The sequence below is a fragment of the Tupaia chinensis genome, unplaced genomic scaffold (assembly GCF_000334495.1).
Source record: "Tupaia chinensis unplaced genomic scaffold, TupChi_1.0 Scaffold142211_1, whole genome shotgun sequence".
NCBI lineage: Eukaryota > Metazoa > Chordata > Mammalia > Scandentia > Tupaiidae > Tupaia > Tupaia belangeri.
The window spans coordinates 49143-70806 of record NW_006202061.1 but is presented as its reverse complement, the minus strand read 5'-3'; the positions used below and the strand labels follow the sequence as shown (position 1 = coordinate 70806).

General features: G+C 37.6%; 1 protein-coding gene across 5 annotated transcripts in view; it reads left to right on the top strand.

Annotated features, from left to right (window-relative positions):
• The window catches only part of LRRC63 (leucine rich repeat containing 63), a 55677-nt gene that overhangs the window by 23512 nt on the left and 10501 nt on the right, over positions 1 to 21664 (top strand). For 4 of the 5 annotated variants that reach the window (XM_006163444.3, XM_006163443.3, XM_027766303.1 and 1 more), the window contains exons 6-7: positions 12206 to 12304; positions 18467 to 18603. In XM_006163444.3, the coding sequence (XP_006163506.1) occupies positions 12206 to 12304; positions 18467 to 18603 (236 nt within the window). The remainder of the gene's footprint in view (positions 1 to 12205; positions 12305 to 18466; positions 18604 to 21664) is intronic. The other variant, XM_006163445.3, reaches the window with a different exon arrangement.

Genomic DNA, 21664 nt, shown 5'->3' with positions numbered 1-21664 from the left:
GAGTTACAATGTTGCCTTGCAGGAGATGTATTACTTGATTCTCCCATCCTTGAGGCTATTCTCTGATTTTTAGTCTCTGGTAATATATTCACTTTTGGTTAATTTGTTGTGGAAGAATTCTGTAACTGTGAGTTCATGTGTTTCCCTTCCTGTGAAATAATTTGGTGCTATTTTCTCCCTTCTACTATGTCCTCCAGTGTGGAAATCACAGGAGGAGTTTTGAAATCGGATATATGAAGGAGAGTTTCACTCTTTTTACACCAGCACAGTGAGGGGCAGAGAATTCTCTAAAACTCACAATGTTCAGATATTTAGATACTATCCACCTATACTTCTCTAGTCAGTATGTAAGGGCTGAGTAGTAAAATAGGAGAGTAAGGTAAAATAAAAAGAATGTAGTAAACAGAAAAGTGAAGAGAAAGTAATGGAAAAAGAGGGACCAGCAGATGGCATGGTGGTGAAGGTGTTGGACTTCCACAGGGCCAGCCACAGTTCAAGTCCCGGACCTGGTGGCTTGCTCTCCCACTTTCTCTCTCTCTCTACCTCTGTCTCTCTCTGGTCAAATTTGAAATAATAATAATAATAAATAAAATAAATAATTCTAAAAGAAAAGTAATGGAAAAAAATAGGAAAAAAAGAGAAGGGGAAAAAAACAAATCATGTCACAGAAAATAAAATTGGATTAAAAATGAAAAACTGCACAGCACACTTGTGCACCATGTGACGGGACACCACAGGCAGAGATGGAGATATGCCTGGATGGATTCTGTCCTAGTTGGCAGAAAAAGAGACAAATTGGCAAGAGAAAGGTACAAGAAAGTGGACAGAAAGCTGTTCTTTAAAAAATAAAAAAAAGAAGAAGAAATGTTAGAAGGGACAGAAAATAATAAGACTTTGCTGGGAACCATCAGTTAGCGTAATGGCTATGTCGCTGGACTCCCACGTAGTCGACCGCGGTTCGTGTCCTGGACCTGGTGGCTTAAAACTCACGCCGGGCGCGTGTGCGTGCGTGCCCAAGATCCCTAGAGGAGAATGGAGGAGAAGGGATTGCGGTGTGACCATCCCCCCTGGGGGGTGATTTCTTGCTTTCTGTCTCTATATCTTTCTCTGTCTGTCTGGCGAGCGCACGCGCCCTACAGTGAAAATCTCTCCAAAAAAAAAAAGAGATAGACTTTGCCTACCTGACTGGCATTGGGGTCTGGAAGGTGGAGGGCTCTGCCTGGGAGGGGTCTTCACAGCTGTGAAGCTGAACCCAGAAGAGGCACCATAGGCAGAGATGGAGATGCCTGGTTGTATTCTGTCCTGACTAGCACTGGGATCTAGAAGGGGAGGACCCTAGCTAGGGAGACTGCACAGCTGTGAAGTTGAACCCAGATGGGACACTGCAGGCTTCTAGGCCTGCACATCATGCTTTAACGGACTACTTCCTCAAATCAGGACTCAGCCTCATGGAACTAGAAAATTTCGGAATTAAGAGGGAGACTGATGGGACCAGCAGTTAGCGTAATGGCTATGTCGCTGGACTCCCATGTAGTTGACCGCGGTTCGCGTCCCTGATCCAGTGGCTTAAAACTCACGCCAGGCATGTGTGTGTACGTGCCCAAGATCCCGAGAGGAGAATGGAGGAGAAGGGAATGCGGCATTGTCATCCCCCCTGGGGGGCGATTTCTTGCTTTCTGTCTCTCTGTCTCTCTCTGTCTGTCTGGCGAGCGCACGTGCCCTATAGCAAAAACCTCTCCAAAAAAAAAAAAAAAAAGAGGGAGACTGATGTGGAGCTACAATATACCACAGAGAAGTGCACAAGCATACAGCCGTAGAAACCTACTCTAAGTAAGTAAGAAGTAACAAGTGTCTCACCAGATACCTAGAAAACAAAGCAGAGTCTCAAAAAGAGGAGAAAATCAGGAAGTGTATCTCCTTCAAAAGAAGGCAACAATTCCTCACCAGCAACCGGAAAAAAAAAATAAATAAAAAACATGCACACACAAGAAATCATAAGATGACAGATATAGAATTCAGAGTATTTATCATAACAAAACTCAATGAGATGCAAGAGAAAACAAACAACCAGCTACAAGAGATTAGAAAATCGTAAAAAAAAAAAAAAAGAAAAAAGAAAATCGTTCCATGATGTAAAGCACGAATTCCATAAAGAGAAAGACACCCTAAAAAAAGAATCAAACGGAACTTCTGGAGATGAATACAATGTAAGAAATCAAAATCTTCCTTGAAAACATCAATAGCAGATTGGATCACGAACAAGAAAGAATCTCTGACTTGGAAGACAAAGTCTCTGACTTAATCCAAACCACAAAAATAATTAATTAATTTATTTATTTATTAATAAGAAAGAAAGAAAAAAGGGAGAATAATGTATAGGAGCCCTGGTTATTTTTCATGGGAAAGCCATGATATGGCACTAGGTGTGCTTATTGCTATTGAGATATTCTATAATTTTTCAGCGGCCCAAACTAGGTAATGTATGTTTCTGCATGTGGACACACACATGCACACACACATAAGCATAGATACACATACTTCTGTATCTACAACAGACACTCATACGTATTGAAAATTAAATTTATATCAACACATTTGGTTTTGATCTAACAGTACAAGGATCATTCCAATTTTCTTCCTCGTTTTATTTGTATCTATCTTCTCTAGTCTAGCTTTCAGTGTACTTATATTTACTTATTCAATCAGTATCTCTATGTGACCAACTTTGCTTCTTTTGCTGTTATCTCCTTACCCATTTATACTCCCACTATTCTTTGCTTGGGATCTGAGATACTCCTGTACTAGGATATTTTTCTTACCCTATTGAGTTCTGTCCTCATGTATGAATGTCTTTCTGATTCTGTTCAGGTTATGATTGATTATGTTGGGTTGATACTGCTCAACCCACACAGATCTCTCTCTCTTTGACTGTAAGATTTTGTTTGAATTGGGTTTGTTGTGCAGTGGTAATGCACTGCTCCAGGGAAACTGAATCTTGGTGATTGAATTTGAATCCCTGGCCTGGTCAGCCTGAAATACATTGGCATGTGTATGAGTTCCCAAGATCCAAAGGGCTGGAAGACTGGAGGAAGGGGATAGCAGTTGACCAGTCGCTGAGGATGGTGTTCATCTTTCTTCCTCTTCCTTCTTTTATTCTCACATATGCACAAATGATCATCTTTATCATGAATACAAACATATATTTTTAAAAGAATTTTTTGCTTTGAGTAAAAGTACTTTATGAGTTATCTAAGTTAGTTTTTTGTTGTGTTTGTGTTTTAGACAGGATCCTCCTATCTCTGCTTCTCGAGTAACTGGGACCACAGGTGTACAACATTATGCCTGGCTTTTTTAGATAGGGTCTCATTATGATGCTTAGGCCAGCCCTGAGCTTTCAACCCTCCTGCTTCAGCCTCCCAGGTTGCTGGGATTACAGATGTTGCAGATTACATTGTCTTAGCAGTACATCCCACAGTGTCTGGGTCCCTAGGTGTAATTTAAAAAATATTTATCTTCCTATATTTCATAGTTCTTTTGAAATCTATGACTTTATATCACCCGTCTATTCAGACAAATTTCGTTTGCTTGTTTTCAAGTATTGTTCCTGCTTTATTCATATCCTTTTCAAACTGCAATCAAGTTACACATATCTTAGCTCTTTTCACTCTATTCTATGTCTCTTACTCTCTTTCCTGTAGTTTTCATCTCCTTTACTCTCCATATTTTATCGTATTTTAATTTGCCAGAGGGCACATGGGCTCACTGGAGAGAGACAGAGAGAGAGGGAGAGGGGAGAGGAAAGCACCCTTCATGGGACATGGTAGCAACACAGTACCTTCTTCATTTTTCCCTCCCTTTCAGCAATTTTGGTGTATACACACACACACACACACACACACACACACACACACACACACTTACCTGATAAATTTTTTAAGCCACTGGAGCTGGAATTCAAACTGGAACCAGCCATGTGGGATCTAGCTCCTTTAACCACTAGGCTATAGGGCTGGCCCCAGTCTGTGTTTTATTCTGAGTATTTTTTTAACCTAAATTTTCTAGTTCATTATTTCTCCCTTCAGCTTTGTGAAACTTGCAGTTAAGTTGTTTACCAAGTTTTGTGGTTTTATGTATTTTTAATTTTTATGTACTTTTTTAATGCCAAAGGGCACATGCACGTAGAGGAAAGAGAGGGAAATGGCACAGTGGAGAAACAACCACCAAAATGAGGCCTGGTCACATCACTCCCCCCTTTTCCTTCATTTCTCCATTCCATCAAAATACTGAGCATCTGCCCATGTGCCTGACTTGTTTTTTAAAGCTACTGGAGCTGGAATTCAAACTGTGATTGGACATGTGGGAACTAGCTCCCTCTGTATAGCACTTAACCACTGTACCAGACTTATCTAATTCTTTTTTTTTTTTTTTTTTTTAGAGGTTTTTGCCTTAGGGAACATGCACTCACTGTAGAAAGACAGAGACAATGAGACAATCATGTCATCTGCAAATAGAGATAATTTCACCTCTTTTTCCCTATTTGAATGCCTTTATTTTATTCACTTTTCTGATAACATTGGCTAGGACTTCTAGAACTATATTGAAAAAGAAGTGAAGAAAGTGGTAACCAGTTTTTAGTGGAAAATATTTCTGCTTTTCCCCATTCAGTATGATATTAGCTATGGGTTTTTCATAGATGGCTTTTATTGTGCTGAGCAATAATCCTTCTCTGAAGATTTTGCTGAAAGTCTTAATCATTAAAAGATGCTGTATTTTAACAAATATCTTTTCTGCATTGATTAATGTGATCATATGGTTTTTACCTTTCTTTCTGTTAATATAGTGTATTACACTTATGATTTCACATATGTTGAACCACCCTTGCATGCCTGGAGTAAAGCCCACTTAGTCATGATGTATAATCCCTTTTATATGTTGTCAGGTATGACTTACTAGTATCTCATTGAGAACCTTTGCGTCTATATTTATCATAGATATTGGTCTTTAGTTTTCTTTTTTTTGTCATGTCCTTATCTGTTTTGAAGATGAGGGTGATGGAGACTTCATAAAATAAACTGGGGGCAAAAAACTGAGAGAAGAATAGAAGAGAAGGGATAGCGGCGTGGCCATCGCTCCTGGTGGGGGAGTGGTTTCTCACTTTCTGTCTCTTTGTGTCTCTCTATCTTTCTGGCAAGCGCACATGCCCTATAGCAAAAAAAAAAAAAAAAAAGAATTTGGAAGGGTTCTCTGGTTCTTTGAAAAGATAAACAAAATAGACACACCACTAGCTAGACTAATTAAGAAGAGAGAAGGAACTAGATAGGTCAAATTTGGAATGAAACAGAGATATTACAACAGACACAAAAGAAATACTCATTAGAGGTTACTATGAGCGGCTATATGCCAACAAACAAGAATACCTAGATGAGATTGACAAATTCCTGGACACATATATTTTACCAAGAATAAATAAGGAAAACATAGAAAGATCCTTTTGGATCTTTAGAAATAATTTGAGCAGAATCGGGGTCAACTCCTCTTTAAAAATTTTGTAGAATTCAGAAGAGAAGCCATCCAGACCTTGGCTTTTCTTTGTTGGGAGGTTATTACCGATTCAACCTTATTGGCTTTCTATGTTTTCCTGATTTAGTCTTGATAGAATATACGTGTCCAGGAATTTGTCTATCTCATTCAGGTATTCTTGTTTGTTGGCATATAGCTACTCATAGTATCCCCTAATAATGTTTTGTATTTCTATTGTGTCTGTTGTAATATTGCCTGTTTCATTGAGAATTTGATTTATGTGGGTCTTTTCTCTCTTTTTAATTAGTCTAGCTAATGATGTGTCAATTTTGTTTATCTTTTCAAAGAACCAGTTTGGGTTTCATTTATTTTCTGTATAGTTCATTTATTTTTTATTTCATTTACTTCTCTTTGAATCGTTATTCTTTCTTTTCTACTGGCATTTTTTGGATTTTTTGTTGTTTTTCCAATTCCCTGAGGCATGAAGTTAGATTGTCCATTTACCACATTTCTTTCTTTTCTAATGCTCATTAATTGCTATGAATGTTCCTCTTATAACTGCTTTTGCTGTGTTCCATAGCTTATGGAAACTTGTGTACTCATTATCATTGGTTTCAACGAATCTTTTAATTTCAGGCTTAATTTCTTCAAGTTGTGAAGTCATTCAGGAGTAGGTTGTTTAGTTTCCATATGTTTGTGTATTTTTCAGTTTTTTTTATGAAATTAATATAAAGTTTAATTCCATCATGGTTGGAGAAGATGCAGGATGTAGTTTCTATGTCTGAATCTATAAATGCCTATTTTTTGTCTTATCAAGTGGTCATCAAAAAGGTTCCATTCAGGGGTGAGAAAAATGTATATTTTGTGGTTTAGGGGTGGAAGGTTCTATAGATGTCTATCAAGTCCATTTGCTTTATGGTATCATTTAGATCCTGTATCTCCTGGCTTATCTTTTGTCTAGATGATCTGTCCAAAGGAGATAGTGGGATGTTGAGATCCCCAACAATTAGTGTGTTACAGACTATCCCTCCTTTTAGATCTAGCAGTCTTTCTTTTATGTATTTGGGTGTTCCTGAGTTGGGTGCACAAGTACTTAGAAATGTTATATCTTCTTGATGAATTAGCCCTTTTACTACTGTATAATGCCCTTCTTTGTCTCTTCTTACAGTTTTTGACTTAAAGCCTATTTTGTCTGAAATCAGTATCATGACTCCAGCCCTTTTTTGGTTTCCATTTGGATGGAATACCTTTTTCCAGTCCTTCTATTTTAGTCTATGTATGTCTTTATCCTTGAGGTGTGTTTCTTGTAGGCAACAGATACAGGGTTTCTGTTTTTTGTTTGTTTGTTTGTTTTTTAATCCATTCAGCCAGTCTGTGCCTCTTGATTGGAGAATTTAATCCATTAACATTGAATGTTATTACAGATATTTCTTAATTTTTTCCTACCATTATGTTGGCCATTTTCTTTGTTGTTTTTTGTTCTCTTATTTTTGTCTCTCTTTATAGTTTTCCTGGTATAGCACTCCTTTCAGAACTTCTTAAGGAACTGGTTTAGTGATGTTAAATTCTTTAGGCTTTGTTTGTCTGAAAATGTTTTTATCTTTTCTTCCTATTTGAAGGATAATCTTGCTCAGTATAGTAATCTTGTTTGAAATTGTTTTCTTTAACACTTCAAATGTATCTTCTCATTCTTTCTTTGTTTTCATTGTGAGAGGTCTGATGTTAGCCTGATGGGATAAATCTTTGTAAGTAACTTGACATTTCACTCTTGCCATTTTTAGAATCTTACCTTTATCTGTGATTTTGGCCAATCTGGTCATGTTGTGCCATGGAAAAGACCTTCTTGGGTTGATTTTATTTGGGGTCCTTTGTATTTCTTTGATCTGGATGTTCTAATGCTTCTCTCAGTTTGGAAATTTTTCCCCAAGATTTCATGGAATAGATTATCAATGCTCTTATTAGATTCTTTACCTTCTGAGACAGCAATTATTCAGATGTTTGGGTGCTTAATGGTATCTAGGATTTCCCATATTTTATACTCATTTTTTGGTGTAATTTTTTCATTCTTTTTTGTGTTTTTCTTTGTTCGTTTGTATTTTGCCAGAGATTTTATTTGTATTTTGCCAGAGATTTTCTAGATCTAAGATTTGATCTCTACATGATCTAATCTGCTTTTAATACTATTGAGGAAGGTTTTGATTTCCTGTATTACAATCTTCATCTCTACCAGGTTTGTTTGATTTTTTTTTTTTAATGGTGTCCATTTCTTCTTTCAAATAATGAAATGACTTCCTCATCTGCTGGAGTTCACTGTCTCTTTTCTCTTGCATCTCTTTTAGTTTTGTTGCTATGAATATTCTGAATTGTTTATCTGTCAGTTCCACAAGTTCTATTGTACTGTCTGTGGATGATGAGGAGTTGTTCTTTTCCCTTGAGGGAGATATATTTTCTTAGTTTCTTATATTTCTCATCCCTCTGCTTTAGTTTCTGGTCATCTGATAGATTATACATTTCTTCCTAATTTCTTTGAGTTAATTCTGAGAGTTCAAATCATGCAGAAGGAGGTGAGCTGTTGTCTCTTTGCAGCTCCGTCTTCCTGACACTCATCTTGTAAGCTGCACTGTTATGTACAGAACCTGATATTTCAATGACCTTCCAGTTCCTTGAGAAAAGGTGCACCTGGGGCTGAGCTGCAGGGTTTCAACTGGAAGAGCTGGAAGACAGTGGAGTTCCCAAGGTGGTCTCCAGCCTCTGTTCTTCTCACTGTCAGCTGCTGCCCAGATTCCAGATGGGAGATGGGAGCAGTGCGGTCTAGGTGGCACTGGAATAGTTGGAAGACAGTGGAGATCCCAAGGCAGAAAATTTTAGATTTTGAGGGACATGTGATCTCTCTGACAACCACTCAGCCATCATGTAATGCAAAAGATCCTACATACAGTACTTCAATTTAGGAGCATGGCCATGTTCCAATACAACTTTATGTAGAAAAACAAGCGGCAGATTATAATTTGCTGATCTCTTCTTCACATGGAAGAAGAACACAGCCTTTAAAGAGTTGGGTGAAACTAATCGAGAAAAAGCTTATTTCTCCAGTCACTAACAATATTTTTGAAAATATTTGATTCCAGGCTAGAATGCTGAGCTATATTGGGGGCAATATAAATTCAAAGACCAGCTACAGTGTCATAGCAGTAATGCAGCATTCCATGATGCTGAGGCCACATGGGAGGGTCCTGGGTTTGTACTCCTGTGGGCCTGGCTGAATGTGGATTGCAGCATGAATACCTGGTTGGAGGTGTCTCTCTTTCTCTCTTCCTCAATAAATAAACTTAGAAAAAGAATTGAAAGTTATAAATTCTCATTTATTCCAAGGTTTACTAAAGAAACAGATCTATATGAACAACAGTTACTCAAAACAAACGTACTGATTAATGTAATACTGAGAGTATACATGCTTAAAGATTGCTAATGCAATTCCAGAAATTATAAAAGCTTTCAGATTCTTTGGGCTGTTTTTCTTCACATCCTTTCTGTCATTAACCACAGCAAGCATGTGTTAAATTAAGCTATTTTGGCCTAAAACAGCCACTATACTCACATACTTTGATTCCTAAGGATAAGCCAAAATTGTACATGTTAGGTTGTTTTTCTGAGCTGGTTACTAAGTTACAGCCAATCGTAGCAGTTAGGCTTCAGTCAATCACAGATATCTCACTTTTTAAGACATGTTAATGGAGACAAACTTCAGAATTTTTTTGTATGACACTTTTCTGTTCTGCCAACTTAAATGCCGAGTTAACCACAAGCCTGGCCAGATTTGTCCAGAAGTCTGGGAACAACTGCCTGATTTAAATCATGTTAAGATTTTCTCTATTAAAACTCTATTCTATTAAATTGCTGGTTTATTTTTCTTTTAACACATGTTTTATGATAGGATGAGAAAGGAAACATCCAGGGTGTCTGTGGTCGGTAGGCCTCACAATATATCCACAGTGATGGTCCCTGGGATTCTATGAGGCAGTATAAAAATCCTTAATATTAATTCATTTAGCTGATATTTATTCAGAACCCACTCCTACCAGTGATAACCTATGTATCAGTGAGTGAAACAGACAAAATATTATTTCCTGGAGTTTATACTTTAATGGGGTGAGATCATGCATACATGTAAACATGTATGCATAGTCTGCCTATTGGTGATAAGAGTTATGTAAAAGCCAATACAGCAAGTGGATGGGACAATGAGCCATACATCAGCACTGGTATGAGAGGTGCCTATTTATAAGTTGGTCAGCAAAGGCCTATCAAGGCCTCCCTGGTTTTATGACTTAGGACTGCACTGCTGATTATAAGCAGGCAGTGGGATGAAGTGAAACAAACACTTATGGGAATAAATGGGGAGAGAGCTTAACAGGTAGAAGAAAATATAAAGGCACTAGTTATCTAAGCACACTAAGTGAAGTGATTAGAGACTATGACAGATGCATTTCTGCTACATAATGCAGTGCACCCAAGTAGTTATGCAGAGAGAAGTAAAATGTTAATGACAAGAAGAAAGGACTCCTGGTTTGGTCTACTACTGTGGAGGAACCCAAGTGACACCATCTTGAAGATAATCTGCCGCCTTGACTGACCTGATTTTCAAGTTCCTTGGGTGCTCACCCAAGGCTGGAATGTAGCCTAAGCTGTTACAGTAGACATGTTTATTATCCTTATCCAGAAAGTGGTAGGTGTCCTTCATCACAGATAAGATACAGTACAGTAACACCAAACTGCTCTACGCATCCCTCAGATGCCTCCTGGCCTGCATTCCCCCTTTAAAGTCCCCTACTATAAAAACTATATTAGCATATACTTTGAGAATGAAGAGTGCAGAGATTACTCCTCCTGTGGCCACACAAGACTTAACCTCTGTAACTTCTATTGTTCAACTCATAACGAACAGACTAGTCTTGTCTGTTTTATTGTTTGATTTTGTGGTGCCTTTGAGCTTTGGAAGTCATTACACTTACTATACAGCCTCACTTCAAAACAAGTGACAATATATAGACATTGAAAAATAGGAATACTTTTAGTAGTAGGTTAGTCTTGACTGCGTACTATTCAAAGATTCTTTAGTTGTGAACCTTTTTGAATTTTCAATAGTATGTTCTGCAGCAAAATGCATGGCAGTAGTGCCTCCTTTCACTGCAACTTGAGATCTGATCCTCTGACATTAGAGTTCTTTGGTTTATTCAGTGAATGACTATTGATTCTATGCTCCCTAAGAAACAAATATTCCAGCTTTCCTGGAGCATTAAAAATGGTGGGGGCCACCAGGTATATCTTACCTAGCTTGGGCTGCCATAACAAAAGATCATGGATGAATGGCTTACACAACAGTTACTTCTCACAGCTCTGGAGGATGACAAGCCCAGGATCGAGGTGTTGTCCAATTTGGTTCCTCAGGGACAGCTCTCTTGCCTATGGATGCTTTCTTGCTATATCCTCACAGACAGAGTTCTGGTCCCATCTTCTCTTATGAAGGCACGAATCCCATCATGGAGGTCCTCATGACTTCGTATAGACCTAATTAGTTCCTAAAGGTCCATTTTTTACCATATTATACCATCATTATGGGGATTGGGGCTTCCAGATGAAAAAGTGTGGGGGAGAGAATGTGGAGTGGTCAGAAATATTAAGTTCATATGTTTTCTTAAATCAGAAATTGTCACATTTAACAAGAAGTAAGATATATGAGGATAATAGATAAATAACAGAGAAATAGAGGTAGAGACAGGGGAAAAAAACAGAGGTGGGAGATAATTGAATATAAAATAGATTCATTCCTTATATTTCAGCTCAAGTGTTTGCTTACTGTTGATGGAAATAATGCTGTCACACATAAACACTATACTTACCACATGCATAAGTACCTATTAGTGTTTATATTTTATTTCTGTCCTTTGTATACTTAAGAAATTATTATAACAGGCAAAAATATAAGTGAAAGATGACTAGAGACTTAGGTAGGGTATTGTGTCACACATTGTTATTCACATTATGTGCTTATTTCTTTTTTTTTTTAAATAAAGCTATAATTTGTTGTTTTGTTTTGTTTGGTAAATTTATTTATTTACTTATTTTTTGAGAGATTTTTGCTATAGGGCCTGTGCACTTGCTAGAGACAGAGAGACAGAAAGTGGGAAATCACCATCTAGGGAGGATGGCCATGCCACAGTCTCTTCTCCTCCATTCTCCTCTTGAATTTTGGGCATGCACACACATGTGCCCAGCATGAGTTTCAAGCTGCCGGGTCTGGGACTCAAACCTAGGTTGACCATATGGGAGTCCAGTGAAGCAACCATTATGTCATTTGCTAATCCCAGGCATATTTATTTATTCCATGAGTGAGAAAGACAGAGAAGTGGATTTAAAAACAGAGAGACAATATTCCTGGTGGTACTGACACCACAATCCATCTTGAGCCTCTGCCACCCAAATCATGGGCACATGTGTCTGACATACTCAGGGAGGTTACTGGAATCAAACTAAAAACCTTCCCACGTGAGTCAACCTTGTACAGCATTGCATTTTGCTGCTGTGACATAGTTTGACCCCCTGTGTTAATTTCTTTTTACTCTGGTATGAAATAATTTGTGCATTGTCGATAATTAACATCTTACATCTTGTCACTTTCTTTTAGGGCTTTTTTATCTCGAATTGTCCAGACTTAACACCTTTGGCTTTCCAACTGATATATCTTAACTTGTCATTTAACCATATCAGTTGCTTTCCCCCAGAAGTGAGTATATTTTTATTACTGTATATATTTATGTAATTCATTATTGTGAATAATAACTATAATTTACAGATAGACATCTTATGATACCCTGAAATTACTAAAATGTAATTATTTTTGAATTGCATCCAAAAAGTCTTTTTTTCCAAAGCATAAAAACTACACTCTAATTTTCTTAGGAAATCCTATGACATAATCCTCAAAAACTCTATTATATCTTTTTCTCCCCCTGTAGCACTTGTAGGCCTGCAGGTCTATGTTGAGCTGCAGAAACAGGTCTCTGTTCCACAGGATGGAGGTTGTTAAAGCTGTCAGGATAATGCCTACTTTAAGAGAGAGTAAAACTGATTACTGTGCTCAGAAACACCTGTTGATCCAGGATAAAAATAAGATAACATACCCAAATACAGGATGGTAGCTCATGTAGCTAACACATAATATCTGTCAGATTGTTTATGCCCATATAGAAGGGGATATGAAAGTCTGTGCAGCTTATGCACATGAACTTCTGAAATACAGTGTGAAGGTTAGCCTGACAAATTATCCCGCAGCATACTGTACTGGCCTGCTGCTGGTCCATAGGCTTCTCAGCGGGTTTGGCTTGGATGAGATCTACGAAGGCAAGTGGAAATGACCGGAGATGAGTACAATATAAAGCATCGATGGTCAACCTGGTGCTTTCACCTGCTATTTGAATGCAAGCCTTGCCAGAGAACTACCACTGGCTATAAAGTTTTGGGGCCCTAAGGGGAGCAGTGGATGAAGGCTTATCTATCCCTCCTAGTACCATATAATTCCCTGGTTATGATTCTGAAAGCAAGGAATTTAATGCAGAAATACATTGGAAGCAGGCGTGTGTTGTGGTAATTAAGGAGCTGGACTCTCACATTCAACTACAGTTCAAGTACCAGGCTTGGCAGCTTGCTTTCTCTCTTTCTCTCTCTGTATCTCTCTCTAGTGAGTGCACATGCCCTATAACAAATTTAACATTAATAATAATAATAATGATAAATTTAATTTAATTTAATTTAAAAAAGAAGCACATTATGAGCTAGAATGTTGAGGACTAAATGCACTACCTAATGGAAGAAGATGAAGATGCTTACAAGAAACAATTCTCCCAATGCATAAAGAACAGTGTAATTCCAGACATAGAGGAGATACATAAGAAACCTCACACTCCTATAAGAGAGAACCAAGTCTATGAAAAGAAGCCCAAGAAAGAAGTTAAAGAGGTGGAATTATCCCAAAATGGTCATTGCCTAGAAGAAAGATCAGGAAACCCGGAAGTCAAGCTTTCTCAGAGCACAGGAGCAAGCCGCTGAGCACTAAACTAAACTTTTCATGTGTGTGTATTCAAGAGAGACTTTTGCTATAGGGTGCGTGCACTCACTGGCAAGATAGAGAGAGAGAAAGAAAGTGAGAAATCACTCCCCAGAAGGTACGACCATGCCACAGTCCCTTCAGGATCTTGGGCACACACACACATGCACCCGGTGTGAGTTTTAAGCCACTGGATCCAGGACTCAAACTGTGGTCGATTATGTGGGAGTTCAGCGACATAACCATTATACCATCTACTGGTCCCAAACCAAACAATTTCCTATGAAGATAGTCCAAATAAAGACAATAAACTTAACAAAGAAGCAGTTTAAAAAACTGTATTATAGTTGAACTCTTAGATATGCTTTGATAATTGTAAAATATATTTTAAATTATTAATTTTTTTTAGTTTACTGTAGGGCTCACTAGAGAGAGAGAGAGAGAGAGAGAGGATCCCCTCCCTCTCCAGGGAGCATGGCCATGCCACAGTCTTTTCTTCCATTCTCCTCTCAGGGTTTTGAGCATGGATATATGTGTGCCTAGTATGTTTTTCAAGCTGTTGGGTCCAGGACTCAAACCGTACAGTTGGCCATGTGGGACCCAGCCTCGCTAATCACCACACCACTGGCTGACCCATAATTAATTTTTCTAATTCTAAAGAACATTTAAAGTTTATCTATGTGTTATTCATAAGCTTTCAAAAGTAAAGTTTGTGATCAGGTAATGTTGTAATAAGTTTTAGTGACCATAGGCTGAAGTAGAATGCTATACTTGATAAAAAAAAATATCAAGGATAATCAGATTCGGGATGATACACATTATAAACACACATGTATTTAACATCAGAGTCACAAAGTGCATGCAGCAAAAACTAAATGGATTGAAGAAAAGAAAATTCACCAAAAACAACTGGACATTTAAGCAGTCCACTTTCAATAATGCATAGAACAATGAGGCAGAAAGTCAACAGAAAAAAGAAGATTTAAACATGATAAGCCAATTAATCTAATAGAATACTCCACCAGCAGCAGAATACACAGTTCTCAAATTTACATAGAGCATTTTTAGGGAGAGATCATATGTTAGGCTATAAAACAAGTTTCAGTAAACTTAAAGGGATTGAAAATCTCACAGATCAATTTTTTGGGCTTTTTCTGGGTGCAAAGGCATGAAATTAGAAATCAAAAACTGAAAGAAATTGGAAACTTCTAAATATGTGGAAATTAGACAACCTGCTTCTAAATAATGAATCCAAGAAATCAAGAGATAAATTAGAATTCTTTGAGATAAGTGAAATTAAAGTACAATATAAACCAAATTTATGAGATTAATCTCCAGCAGTGCTCAAAAGAAAATAAATAGCTGTAAATGCTTATGTTATTTATTTATTTATTTAGAGATTTTTTTTTTTGCTATAGAACATCTGCACTTGCCAGAGAGACAGAAAGCAAGAAATCATGCCCCAAGGGGGGGTGTGACCACGCAGAATTTGGGCATGAATGTAAACATACCTGGCATGAGTTCTAAGCCACAGGATCTGGGACTCAAACCATGGTTAACTGAGTGGGAGTCCAGTGACATAACCATTATGCCATTTGCTGGTCCCCAATGCTTATATTTTAAAAGAATAGTACAGCTCTGTAGCCTGGTGGTTAAGACAGCCAGATCCCATATGACCAATTGCATGGTTAAGTCCATGGTTAAGTGTCTTGAGAAACATGTTGGGCATATGTGTTTATGTGCCCAAAATCCCAAAAAGAGGGACAGATAGTGAAGGGAACATGGTTTGACCATTTTCCATTGTGAGTGCTTTCTCCTCTCCTTCTCTCTGTCTTTCTCTGGTGAGCACACTCACTCTCAATCAGAAGAAAGAGAAAGAGGGGACCAGCATACGGCACAATGGTTACATCACTGGACTCCCATATGGTCAACTGCAGTTCAAGTCCTGGACCCTGCAGTTTGAAACTCACGCTGGGTACAGGTGTGTGTGTGCCCAAAATCCTGAGAGGAAAATGAAGGAGAAGGATTGTGGCATGGCCATCCTCCCGGGGAGTGATTTCTCGCTTTCTGTCTCTCTCTGTCTGGTAATTGTACACACCCTATAGCAAAAATCTCTCTCTTAAAAACAAATAATAATAAAGAGTGGGGGCAGCAGATGGTGTAATGGTTACATCACTGGACTCCCACATAATCAACTATGGTTTAAGCCCTAGACCTGATGGCTTAAACTCACACTGGGCACAATGTGCATGTGTGCTCAAAAATCCCAAGAGAATGGAGAAGGAGGGATTGCGTCATGGTCATCCACTGTTGGGGGAGATTTATTGTTTTCTGTCTCTCTGGCAAGCACATATACCCTATAGCAAAAATCTCTATATATGAAAAAAAAAGAGAGAGAAGAACAACAACAACAAGAAGAAAAACAAATGTCTCAAATCAGTAAACTAACCTTTCATCTTAAGCCACTAAAGAAAATTAAACCTAAAAAGACAACAAAAATTAATACTGAAATGAATGAAATAAATAGAACAACAATAGAGGACATTAAGAAAATCAAAAGTTGTTACTTTGAAAAGATCAACAAAACTGACACTTTACTGACATAGACCAAGAAAATAAGTCTCAGCTTACCAAAATCAAGAATGAAAGAGGGAACATCATCACTGACCTTACTGAAATATAATTGATTTTAAGAGAATACTGCAAATACCTGTATACCAACCAATTTTAACTGAATTCAATGAAATAAGAACATTTCTGGAAACACAAAACTAAATTAAAGAAAAATAGAAAATATTAATGCCTCTATAACAACCAAAATTCAACAATAATTTTAAAACTTTCCATAAAGAAAAGTATAGGACCAGATGGCTTCATGGACTAATTCTACCAAACATATGAAAAAGAAATATTGACTTTTCACAAAATCTCCCAAAAAGATAGAAGAGGAAAAAACATTTTCCCATTCAAACCATTAGAACACTAATACCCTTACACAAATCTAGACAAATATGATAAATAATTACAGAATAATAGCTCTTATGAATATAGATGTAAAAATTTCAACAAAATGCTAGCACAGCAAATTCATCAGCATATAAAAGATATTACATTGTGACCAACTGATATTATCAATAATATTTATCCCAACAATGCAAGGTTGGTTCAATAGACAAAAATCGATCAATATAATACAGTAGTTAAGGATACCAAAACTACATAATTATCTTGATAGACACAAAAAAACACATATGGAAAAATACAACATTCTTTCATGACAGAAAAACACTCAGTATCTAGGGGAAGAAGAGACTTGCTTAACCTGATAAAGAATATTACCAAAAAACTTAGTATTATATTTAATATATTAAGCTTGAAAGTTTTCCTCCTAAAATCAAAATGAGATAGAGGATGTTTACATTTGCCTTCTCTAGTCAATATTGCTCTGTAGATTCTAGCCAAGTCAAGTCAAGAAAATGAAATAAAAAGTAACATGTTTTAGGGACCAGCAGATGGCATAATGGTTACGCTGATGGACTCCTACATGGTCAACTGTAATTCAAGTCCTGAACTCAGTGACTTGAAAATCATGTTGTGCGAGATGCCAGAAATATCTCTAGTGAGCACACTTACCCTAAGACAAAACCTCTTAAAAAAAAAAAAAAAAAAGAAGCAGCAGCAATGTGTTAAAATGAAGGAGTAAAAACCAAGGAATCCACTAAAAGTCCATTAGAACTAATCAATGAGTTCTGCATGGTTGCAGTGTACAAGCTCAATATACAAACATCAATTATATTTCTATGTGGGATCTTTAGAAAGTTCATAGAAAATGCAAATTATGACAAAATTATGCATGGAGTTTCATCAAAATTTGCTTTAACTCAACATTTCCATAAACTTTTTGAAGTCCCTTCATACATACTAGCAATGACCAATCCTGATAATAAAATTAGGAAAGCAGTTTTATTTAAGATAGCATGAAAAAGAATAACATTAGCACCCTGTTGAAAGAAATTAAGGAGACATACATAGATGGAAGACCATCTCAAGTTCATGGATCTGAAGATGATATTGTTAAAATAGAAATACTCCCGAATTTCAATAGATTCATTGCAATCACTATGAAAATTACATCTACCTTTTTTATAAAATTAGACAAGCAGATTCTAAAATTCATATGGAAATGCAAGAGACTCTGAAGAGCTAAAACAATTGAGGAGAGAACAATAAACTTGGAAGACTCATGCTTCCTGGTTATATGAATGAGTATGCTCTACTTCCTCAATTTTGGACCTTTCTAATAATAAAACATTTAATTTAATGTTAAAAGAAAGCTATGAAGATTCACCAGTAAGCAAGAAATATATTAGTCAAGCAAAGATAATTTAAGTGGTATTTCCTATTTTAAAATTTCATTTTAAAAATCAGTGGAATTGCTGTACTAGAGTGAAACAAGCTGTCGATGATATCTGATACTTCACTGACTGTGAAGGTTATTTTAATTTATCTTCCTGGTATAGTCTTTCTCCTTTATTTTTCCATTTCCATGATTGCCTCTTATGAAACCATGAACTTGATCAAAAAGAATGACTTTCCCATTAGAAAATAACCATTCAAGGGCACACACGCACAGTAGTTGCACTGTTTTACCACATCATACTTTTTAGTCCTGGTCACTTATCTTCAATGGTTGCCAAAGGTGCTTATTGAAATATGACATAGCTAATCAATGTTACTCTACTGATTCTATTATATTAATTCAAAGAGTGTATAAACATAACAAATAGGGATTTGCACACTTTGTTATTCTTCTCAAGTTTGTTTCTCTTTTCTGTTTCCCAGGTATTTTGTCTTAAACATTTACAAATACTGAAACTGAGAAATAATCCTATCAAAGAAATTCCTTCTGAAATTCAGCAACTTAAGTTCCTTAGAATTTTCAATATTGCCTTTAATTATATCGCTGATCTTCCACCTGGGTAAGGGTGATAGTCTGAGATTACAAACAGAAAATAACAAGAGTTTATAATTTAGAATAGAATCAGCTTTTCCTTTGAAAGCAGCTAGAAGTTTTTTTTGACTATTTAGTAACTATTGTTTTATTACTATCAGCTGATTTGCTTCTTCTTAGAGTATTCAAAATAATCTTACCAGATGATCGGGACCAGCAGTTGGCGTAATGGCTCTATCACTGGACTCCCATGTAGTGGACTGCAGTTCAAGTCCCGGAGCAAGTGGCTTAAACTCATGCTGGGCACATGTGCATGCGTGCCCAAGGTCCTGAGAGGAGAATGGAGGAGAAGGAATTGTGGCATGGCCAGTCCCCCCGAGGAGTGATTTCTCACTTTCTGTCTCTCTCTGTCTTTCTGGAGTGTGCACATGCCCTATAGCAAAGCCTCTCTAAAAAGAGAGAGAGAGAGAGAGAGAGAGAGAGAGAGAGAGAAGAATAAAAAATAATCTTACCAGATGATATATGACAATTAATATGGATCTAGTGAAGACATATCTAGAGGGTATAGATCAGATGAACACAAATCATCTAGAGGTTCAGATGACCTATTCCTTACAACTATCCCTTAGCAACATTTTTAAATATTAAAAGGGCACTGAATTTGGAATTATGAAATACAGATCTTTGACTTTAATGTTGGTGATAATTATCTATTTGATCTAGAGAAAGTAACTTAACCATTCTTGGCCTCTATTTTCTAATATGTAATCTAAGGAGATTGGTCTATATGATACTAAAATCCTTTCAACTCTAATAGGAATCTTGATACTTGGGAATGTAAGACATGCTTTCTCCCCCTCATATAAACTGATAATTACTTAACTCCTAATGAAAGTTTTAAACAAAAACACTAACCAAATGCAAAAAAAGAAGAAAAAAAAAGATATATTTTTTCCTTTATAATTGCCAGATAGTGCGTGTGCTAGCCAGAGGGAGACAGGGAAGACAGGGAGGAAGCACCCTCCTTCTCCCACCTCACAGTGGAACTTGGTTATGCCACAATCCCTTTTCCTCTCTTTCTTGTTTCTGTCAGGATTTTGAGCCCACACACACATATATCCAGTGTGTTCTTCTAAGTTTCCAGAACAAGAACTGAAGCCATGGGGGACCCAGCTCTTTAACCACTAGGCTGTGGGGCTAGCCAAGATATTTTTTCTAAGTAGAGGTTTTTGCTTGTTTATTTTTGATTTTGAGAGAGAAAGAGCAGTGACCCTCTACAGGGTCTGCTCACACTATGATCTCCTTCCTTCAGTCCTCCATCCTTTCAGATCCTGGGCACTCGCACCCCGGCCTGCTATATTTCAGACAGGTTAGGGCAGGCCAGGCATTTGAACCCCAGTTGCCATGTGGGATCTGCCTTTTCTAAAGCAGTGTATTACCACTGTGTCTTGGAGCCCATGTGAGATCCGTCCCTCCACACAGCATATAACCACTGGGATATGGGGCTAACTCCTTACCCAGCTTCTTAATTAGCTCCCTCAGTGCTATCTACAAGTCCTTTTAAACCTTGCAATGAACAGGAATGTGTCACCCATGGTGAAAGCCTGGAACCACGCTAGCTTTGAGTACTAAAGTGATAAGGGAAGACAGAATGATTCTATCGGGTGGCTGGAAAAGTCATGATGTATTTTTCTCTACAAATGACCCAATAGTTACAGCCTGAAACAAAATAAAATAACATGATTGCAAATTGAAAAATAAAGTAAATGTCACTAGCAATTTTTTATAGAAGTGATAAGAAATTATAGCAGAACACTGAATTTAAAAAACACAGCTTTTATTTTCCTATTTGATCTCATTAATTTTCCAGAGCAAATGATTTTACTATATATTTCTATATATCTTTTTATTTTTTTTTGGAGAGATTTTCACTGTAGGGCGCGTGCGCTCGCCAGACAGACAGAGAGAGACAGAGAGACAGAAAGCGAGAAATCACCCCCCAGGGGGGATGGTCACGCTGCAATCCCTTCTCCTCCATTCTCCTCTCGGGATCTTGGGCACGCACGCACACGCGCCCGGCGTGAGTTTTAAGCCACCAGGTCCGGGACGTGAACCGCGGTCGACTACGTGGGAGTCCAGCGACATAGCCATTACGCTAGCTGCTGGTTCCCTATTTCTATATATCTTTATAAATGATAGAGCACATATGCACACACATTTGGGTGACACTGAGAGAAAGGAGTACCCTCCACAGGGATCCAGAATCCTCTTCCTATAATCCTTCAGCCCTCCAGGATCTTGGGTGTATATGTGTGCTGAGTGTTCCAGGCTCTCCAGGTTAGGATTTGAACCATAGCCACTCTGTGAGATCCAACTTCTTTTGGGCAGTGCACCATCACTGTGCCATGGAATGACCCCTGGAACAAATTATTTTAAATTAATTAGGGCCATCATTCCTTTCATTCAATCATGATTTACTTAGCACTTCTGACATACTAGGCATTACACAAGACACTGGATATATAGAAATATAAAACTGAATCCCTGGCTTCCAGAGAGCCTCATAGTTTTAAGAGAAAGATATTTATTCCATCACATGATTGGCTCTGTGACTGAAGTAAACAGAGAAGAACAGACCAGGAGCTCACTGCTCCCCAGTGGGAAAGATTTTGGAAGAGTTCCTTGGACGAGGTGATACCTGAGCCAAGACTTGAAAAATGAAAAGACATTGGGACCATCAGTTGGCGTAATGGCATGTCGCTGGACTCCCAAGTAGTCAACTGTGGTTCGAGTCCCGGACCCAGTGGCTTAAACTCACACTGGGTGTGTGTGCGTGCATGCCCAAGAACCTGAGGAGGTTGGAGGAGAAAGGATTGTGGCATGGTCATCCTCCCTGGAGGGTGATTTGTCACTTTCTGTCTCTGTGTCTCTTTTTTTCAGTGAGCTCACACGTCCTATAGCAAAAAACTCTCAAAAAAAAAAAAGGCAAAAAAAATTATAAGACATTAAGAATCTCCTTTGCAAGGATTACATATGGTATGTGAGAAACATACAAGAATTAACTAATTCATGGAAAGTCAACAAACAAA